Source organism: Lolium perenne, chromosome 6 (genome assembly GCF_019359855.2).
Source record: "Lolium perenne isolate Kyuss_39 chromosome 6, Kyuss_2.0, whole genome shotgun sequence".
In the NCBI taxonomy this organism is placed as follows: Eukaryota; Viridiplantae; Streptophyta; class Magnoliopsida; order Poales; family Poaceae; genus Lolium; species Lolium perenne.
In genome coordinates this window covers 20,034,583-20,042,003 of record NC_067249.2, presented here as the reverse complement: position 1 = coordinate 20,042,003, position 7,421 = coordinate 20,034,583, and the positions used below count along the sequence as shown (strand labels likewise).

The 7,421-nt window shown below is 55.3% G+C and overlaps 2 protein-coding genes across 2 annotated transcripts; both read right to left on the bottom strand.

Annotated features, from left to right (window-relative positions):
- Positions 1–1,134: 1,134 nt before the first annotated feature.
- LOC127308699 (peptidyl-prolyl cis-trans isomerase) lies at positions 1,135–2,005 on the bottom strand. The gene has a single exon (XM_051339594.1). The coding sequence runs from the start codon at positions 1,899–1,901 to the stop codon at positions 1,386–1,388; it is 516 nt and encodes a 171-aa protein (XP_051195554.1). The 5' UTR covers positions 1,902–2,005; the 3' UTR covers positions 1,135–1,385.
- A 4,631-nt stretch (positions 2,006–6,636) lies between these two features.
- LOC127308698 (peptidyl-prolyl cis-trans isomerase) lies at positions 6,637–7,421 on the bottom strand. Its single transcript, XM_051339593.2, has one exon. The coding sequence runs from the start codon at positions 7,326–7,328 to the stop codon at positions 6,813–6,815; it is 516 nt and encodes a 171-aa protein (XP_051195553.1). The 5' UTR covers positions 7,329–7,421; the 3' UTR covers positions 6,637–6,812.

The window sequence follows — 7,421 nt, the reverse complement described above, 5'->3', positions numbered from 1 at the left end:
GAAAAAATCCTAGCGCCTCTAAATAGGAGGCTGCGTTGTAGATGCCCTAAGAGGGGCGAGTAAAGATAATAAGCACAGCCGCTCTTTTTATTCTCTACTGGAGATGCACTTATTACTGGCAAACAGTTGTTTCCATCCGTAGGGGAAATAATTTTCGTCATATATTGCGGTGCTAGGGGAAATAATTTCTGTCAGATTACGGTGGCAGAGTAATTTTTGCATGCTAGGAAAATATGTTCGATGGATACTGGAACGCGTTTGCTTTACTTGCACACAAATTCGTTGGGCCTTTTCTTGGAATATTTCTTTGGTTGAGTTAGGAGGGAATGAACAGGTTCGGCACATCAGCTAATGGAAGGGAATAAATCTGGCACTCCTTTTTTTAGGCAGTGTAATGAGAACTTTACTTTCAAAAAGGTGGAAACAATTCCGATCGATCTCAGGAAGATAGAGTCATTGTTTCCTGAAAATCATCCTGTGTGTATTTGCACAAATTCCAGCTTTCTTTTTAATGGCCGCCTGGAAAGAGGGGAAAGTTCCTTCCCCACGAGTATGTTGGATTCCCAAGCAAACAATCAAAGCATTCAAATAAAAGAGAGAGAAAAAAATAGCTGGAACGATCACGGCGCATATGTCACTTCTGCAGATCTATGCGAGATGTTAACCTCACGCACTCGATACTGTAAGACCAAAAAAACATCCACAGTATATTACTGCTGCTATGATAAAGCACAGCCGTGCATCACGTTACATCAGGTCGCATCAACACAATACCATTGCCCTTTTCAACGTAATAGCCGTGCAAATTGGATAATTGTACGGAGTAATTGCATAGTAATTCCCACCAATCGTATCTAGTCATGTTCTTATGTAACTGCTCTTCCTTCAAATTCAGAAGGTACCACTTCTGATTATGAAATCGATTTGAATAAAGAAAAGATATGTCTGATAATATAAACATTCAGAATAGTTTAAGTTGCTCGCGCACGCCAGATCGGAAACGCCAAAATTACACAGAAAACGAGTGGATAAGAAACCTCAAGGCATTCCAACACGGTGGAGCCAGGCGCATCAAACAAAACATGAATAAGACAGACAGATAAATCCTACAGTAACTTAACAGATGATTCACCATAGCGAAAATTCATTGATTGATTCATTCTCATACTAGTCATAGAAAGGGTAACATAGCAGCAGATCTAGCAGCGACACGACAGAGTTCACCTGAAACCATCCTAAACCAACCATGGAGATCTATCTCATCGGACGGACACAAGCGAGACACGACACGAGACGGATCTTATTTCAGCACGACGACACGAAGACACAGGGAGACTCGACGACAAATTAATGTTGTACGAATTGCAGGCCGGACGGCATCAGATCTAGAGCTGTCCGCAGTCGGCGATGACGACGGGCTTGGAGGTGGTACCGCTGCGCGAGCCCACCTTCTCGATGGCCTTGACGACGTCCATGCCGTCGACGACCTGGCCGAAGACGACGTGCTTGCCGTCGAGCCAGGCGCAGGCGACGGTGCAGATGAAGAACTGGGACCCGTTGGTGTTGGGCCCGGCGTTGGCCATGGAGAGCACCCCGGGGCCCGTGTGCTTGCGCGCGAACTTCTCGTCGGCGAACTTCTCGCCGTAGATGGACTCGCCGCCGGTGCCGTTGCCCTTGGTGAAGTCGCCGCCCTGGCACATGAAGTCGGGGATGACGCGGTGGAAGGCGCTGCCCTTGAAGTGCAGCGGCTTGCCCTGCTTGCCCACGCCCTTCTCGCCCGTGCAGAGCGCGCGGAAGTTCTCGGCGGTGCGCGGGACCGTGTCCGCGTACAGCTCCATCACGATGCGGCCCGCCGGGGCGCCGCCGACCGTCATGTCGAAGAAGACCCGCGGGTTCGCCATCGTCGCCGGGATCGGTGGTGGTGGTGGAGGCTAGGGTTTTGGGGATTGGGATTTCTGTTGGGAATTTCCTTTGGGTTCGGAGCTCGGCGATCTGGGATGGGACAGCGAGGTGCGGTTAAATAGGCGCTGCCGGCCGTTCGATTGGGACGCGTGGCGGTATCGTGGGTGGCAGGGGTTAACCGGGGAGGTTAGGCGGTGGGGTTGGGCGAACCGTGGTTAGGTCTAGGGTTGGGCTCCGGAAGCCACGAGAAGCACGTGACCGTTTCCTGCACAAGGCTGGATGACAGGTGGGCCCCGTGGATGCCTGTCAGGTACGGTGGCCTGCAGGGGGTGGGCCCACAGCAGCAGCCTGTCAGGTACGTGTGCCATTTTCTTGGATCGTAGTGGCGGTAACTCGGGTCGTGACCATGGTTAGGGATGGGGCGGTTTGGTCGGGACTAGGGTTAGGGCATCTCCAACCTAACGACCCAAACGGACGTCCGATTTAGACCGTTTGGGTCGACCTCCGGACATGCGGATAGACAATGTGTCCGTGGATTTTTTTGGTTCCCCAACGCATGCAGATACCCAAATTTTGCCCATACTAGTACTACTTCGAGGCGCACGACGGCGAGCTCCCGCAAGCTCCTCCTGCCATGGCCGTCGTCAACCGAGCCTGTGCTTGCGCCCGCCACAGCTCTGCGGCAGTCGGATGGAGGCGAGGCCGGCGTCGTGGCGACCAAGACGGGCAGGCAGAGCTTGCGGCCGGATGGAGGCGAGGCCGGCGTCGTGGCGACCAAGACGGGCAGGCAGAGCACGGCGGCCGGATGGAGGCGAGGTCGGCGTCGTGGCGACCAAGACGGGCAGGCAGAGCACGGCTCCCCGGGCGGCAGCGAGCATGGCGCCCCGCAGTCGCCGGCCGCTGGTCGCCTCGCGCCGCCCGCCCGCCGCGAAGCCGCGCCGGTCCATGTCGCGCGTCCCCGACGCCTCGTTCGCGCGCCGCCCTGCCGCGGGCGCGGCCCCTTGCCGACGCGGCGCGGCCCTGTGCACCGGCCCCGTTCCTCGCCGACGCGGGCGCGGCCCCCTTGCCGACGCGGGCACGGCCCTGTGCACCGGCCCCGGTCCTCGCCGACGCGGGCGCGGCCCCCTTGCCGACGCGGGCGCGGCCCTGTGCGCCGGCCCGTTCCTTGCCGACGCGGGCGTGGCCCCCTTGCCGGCCGCGAGCCGGGCGGAGCGGCACCCCCGGCCATGGCGCGGGCGTCTGGCAGAGCGGCGCCTGCCGTCTTGGGCTCGGCCGTGGCGCGGCTGCCGTCTTGGGCTCGGCCGTGGCGCGCGGCCGCTCCTGGCTCGAATGCAAGGCGCCGCCGGCGTCGTCGCGCCTCTGTGCGGGAAAGTGAGGGCAAGCTCCGCCCCCGTTGCGTCGCTGCGAGGCACGCATGGCGACCTCCGCCCCCGTCCCGCTCCGGCGAACTCCGCCCCATCTTCATCTTGCTCGGCGGCGTCGAGGCCCGCGGTGCTCATTTTGGCTCCGGCGACTTCTAGCTGGGATGAAAAAAAAAGGAGGTGGCGGCGCCGGGAGTCTCCAGCGGAGGTCGACGGCGGAACGGAGCTAGGCGAGCTCCAATCCGACGGGGAGGATGAAGGTATCCATGGGAAAAGCAGTCAGAGAGGAAGCAGGGAGAGAGAAGATATGTCTGCTTTTTTTGTATCACTGACAAATGGACCACGAACGGACATACGCGGATGAAAAGGACGTCCACGCTCGTCCGGCTCGCCCCAAAAGTCGCGCAAATTTGGTGGAGGTTTGGGTCGTGCCGGACTTCGTGGACCGTCCGTTTTGCATTTGGGACAGCGCGTTGGGACAGGTTTTTACCCAAACGGACGCACGCGGACGTTTTGCGTACCCGCGCTGGAGATGCCCTTAGGGCGCATATATCTTTTGAGCTACGCGCGGTCCACAAGCACCGGCGGGTGCGGCCGGGCGGGAGGATCTACGTGCGGCGCATGGACTCGGTGCAGCGAAGGGAGTGCGGTGGAAACGAGCGGACGAGAGACTACGGACGCGGCGGCGTGGGAAGGGATATGCCGTGCGCCAGTGGGATAGGGATTCTGGCCGGGTTGCGGGGAACGCACGCAGACCGCATGTGCAACTGGCCCGTGCCGGAAAGGCCCGGTCCGTGCAACCAGGCCTCATCGCTACCGTGCAATACAATTTCGACGGCCGCGATCGGTTGCTCTAGAACCTCCAGGGCTGTTCTACGGTTTTCCTGTTTATGCTGGCATATAGCGTTTTTAAAAAAAGGGATGGGCCTAGAAAGACCAAAAAATGCATTAATCTTCAGAGTTGGCAATACCAACAAGATAGAGGGCCCTAAAGCAAATACAACAATCGTCAAACTTTATACACAAGACCATGTACTAGTAAAAATGAAAAAATTCATCAAGTCCCTCTTCTAAACCAACTATGAAGCTTTAGATCACGGGCACCGACACCATTTTTTGATATTACGCCATTTGGGATGGTATTGGGGAGGAATGCCGCATCGAAGCTGATAAAGGGCCTCCGAATTGGCACCATGCCATCATAATCGGCAGCGGGCTAGCCTCAACCATCGGACGGCCACCGAGGATGTGCTCCAAGAGATAGACGAAGTCTCCAACTCTACCCGCTCCGAGAATGGCAACAGATCGACACTCCTCTTTTTATCCACCACCACTGTAGCCTCAAAGAGATAGCAAATCGACCGCTCCGCCTCGATCTAAATAGCCACATCCGAGCTTTACTAACAGTGATGCAGCGGCCGCGCCGCCACCCGACTCCGGCTCCCTCGATCGGAGCACCACAAGGAGCCACACCACAGCCAAAAACCACCATAAGCAGCTCGCACGCCATTCAGATACCAATGGGCATCTCGCTATTCTCCACATCGGTAAAGCGTAATGCTAGAACCAATCTACCCCTAACGCTACTACTACTACTACTACTACTACAGCTATACATACGAGACTGGCCTCCTCTCCCCCGTCGTCTCTAGCCGGCTAGGCCGCCGGACGAAAGCCGTCACGATAGTAATGGGGGTGGTGCCGCTGACGAAAAAAATCCCCGCCAACTCGCCAATGGTTGGCCCAATGACTATCGACGCCTCCCCTGCGGCCGCCCGCCCTACGATGGGTTCGCCATTCTCGTGGTCCTTGTCACGCGTGCCACCAATTGACCGGCGACGGTGCTCTCACATCCTTTGCAAAATTGAAGTCCCTTGTCGTACCCAACCTTTGGATCTAGTTCGCTGCCCAATGCTCCTGTGGCGGACTGCTTGCCCACGACGAGGGGCTTCCATAGCAGATGTGGGGTGTGGGGTGGAGGAACTCGGCCATGGTGGGCGGACGTGAGATAGTGGTTTTTAGGCGATGAAGGAAGTAGAGCAGGAAGTTAACGCGGAAGGCCAGGGCATGTTGCACTCAAATGAGCCGATTTCTTCTCCACGTGCTGGAAGCCACTCCGAGGATCCAAACTCGTCCTATGGCTCTTTTGATCTTGCTTGGACAACAGTTAAGAGTGTTTTTTGCACTCTTAATAAGATATATAAAATGTATATCTGGATGGACGGGTCATACTTCTACATGATTCCCGCATTAGAGCATCTCCAGTCGCGTCCCCCAAACCTCGTCGGATTGAGCGTTTGGGGGACGTGTTTGTTCGTGCCGCGTTTTGGGGACATCACTTCCCAGCCGTGTCCCCCAAATGCCGCCCCTAAAATTAAAAATACTTTTTTTTTAACACAGAACCATTTATCAAATGTAGCATATGAATAAAAATGTTTGTGAGGATTCTTTTCAAATTAAAATACAATAAACAATAAAACAACTAAACAAATATAATAAATAGGGCTAGATGCTAGATCAAGGTGCCACGGTATTTCCTTTGATCCTCCACAAATGCTCAACGAGATCAGCTTAAGGTTGATCATGAACATTGTTGTCACGGATCTCTGCGTGCATGGCGAGGAAATCCAGCAGCGACGGAGGGTGGAATGCGCGGGAAGGAAGGAGCGACGAGAAAAAAGGCGCGAACCAACGGTTTATGCAAATAGTCGCCGATATGTGGGAGCCCGCCTCGCTTTTCGTTGTGTCCGGCGGGACGTATTGGGACGCGCCGGACAAAATTCGGCTTTAGGCTCTGGGGAACGCGCCTGAAACGGATTTTTGGTCCAGCTGATCGCTATCATTCGGATCTCAAGGCACGCACGCATGAACCATTTTTGTGAATCGTCAGTTGTTATTCTAGGATGCTAATCTGTTTTCGTTTCAGTACTTCCGAGCGTCAGATCGGATAGGCCAAAAACAGAGAAAACTGGGGAACAAAAGATGAACGACACAAACAGATATTACAGACGATGAGTACTATTCAATCATAAACAAAGCGCCCCTATATTCAATCATTTGCTCAGAGAAAATAAGAGTATAATACACAGATCCAAATGGATTGTCACAGTGGTGACACCTTAATTTTGCAACATATCTCAGATGCAACACAACATCACAGATGATCAGCAGTATTATTTCAGATCTTAATCTCCGGCACGCGCATGAAACAATTTGAATCGTCAGTTGTTATTCTAAGCTGCCAATCTAGATCAGGCTCCAGCAGTTCCCGGCGTCAGATCGGATATATAGTAGAGACGAAAAACAGAAGAAACTGGGGCCAAAACCTCACGCATCCCAAGCAAAAGATGAAGGAAACAAAACAGATGTAATCTGATAAACTAAGCGCCGTTTATTCAATGATTTGTTCGGAGAACTCAAGCGGTGAAACGCTAAGATGGTAACAGGGAAAGAAAGATACAGCGGCCACGCCGGATATCACGAGAGATCCAACAGCCTAATGACGATTCCACGGACGGCACGAAGCGCAGCAACCAGATCAGATCAGATCTAGAGCTGGCCGCAGTCGGCGATGACGACGGGCTTGGAGCAGTTGCCGCTCTGGGATCCGACCTTCTCGATGGCCTGGACGACGTCCATGCCGTCGCAGACCTGTCCGAAGACGACGTGCTTGCCGTCGAGCCAGGCGGTCTTGGCGGTGCAGAGGAAGAACTGGGAGCCGTTGGTGCCGGGGCCGGCGTTGGCCATGGAGAGGACGCCGGGGCCGGTGTGCTTCTTGACGAAGTTCTCGTCCTTGAACTTGGCGCCGTAGATGGACTCGCCGCCGGTGCCGTTCCCGGCGGTGAAGTCGCCGCCCTGGCACATGAAGCCCGGGATGACGCGGTGGAACTTGCTGCCCTTGTAGTGCAGCGGCTTGCCCATCTTGCCGACGCCCTTCTCGCCCGTGCAGAGCGCGCGGAAGTTCTCCGCGGTGTTGGGCACCACGTCGGCGTACAGCTCCATCACGATGCGGCCCGCCGGGGCGCCGCCGATCGTCACGTCGAAGAAGACCTTGGGGTTGCCCATCTCGCCGGAATCGGAGGGAGGGTTGCTGCGTCTGGTGATTGATCTGGGAGATTTTTTTTTTTCCTCTCGCTGCGGGCTCTGAGATCTGGGAAG

What these genes read in the sequence shown, in the direction of transcription:
- LOC127308698 (XM_051339593.2), bottom strand. Translation starts at nt 7,328, where the DNA reads ATGGGCAACCCCAAGGTCTTCTTCGACGTGACGATCGGCGGCGCCCCG.
- LOC127308699 (XM_051339594.1), bottom strand. Translation starts at nt 1,901, where the DNA reads ATGGCGAACCCGCGGGTCTTCTTCGACATGACGGTCGGCGGCGCCCCG.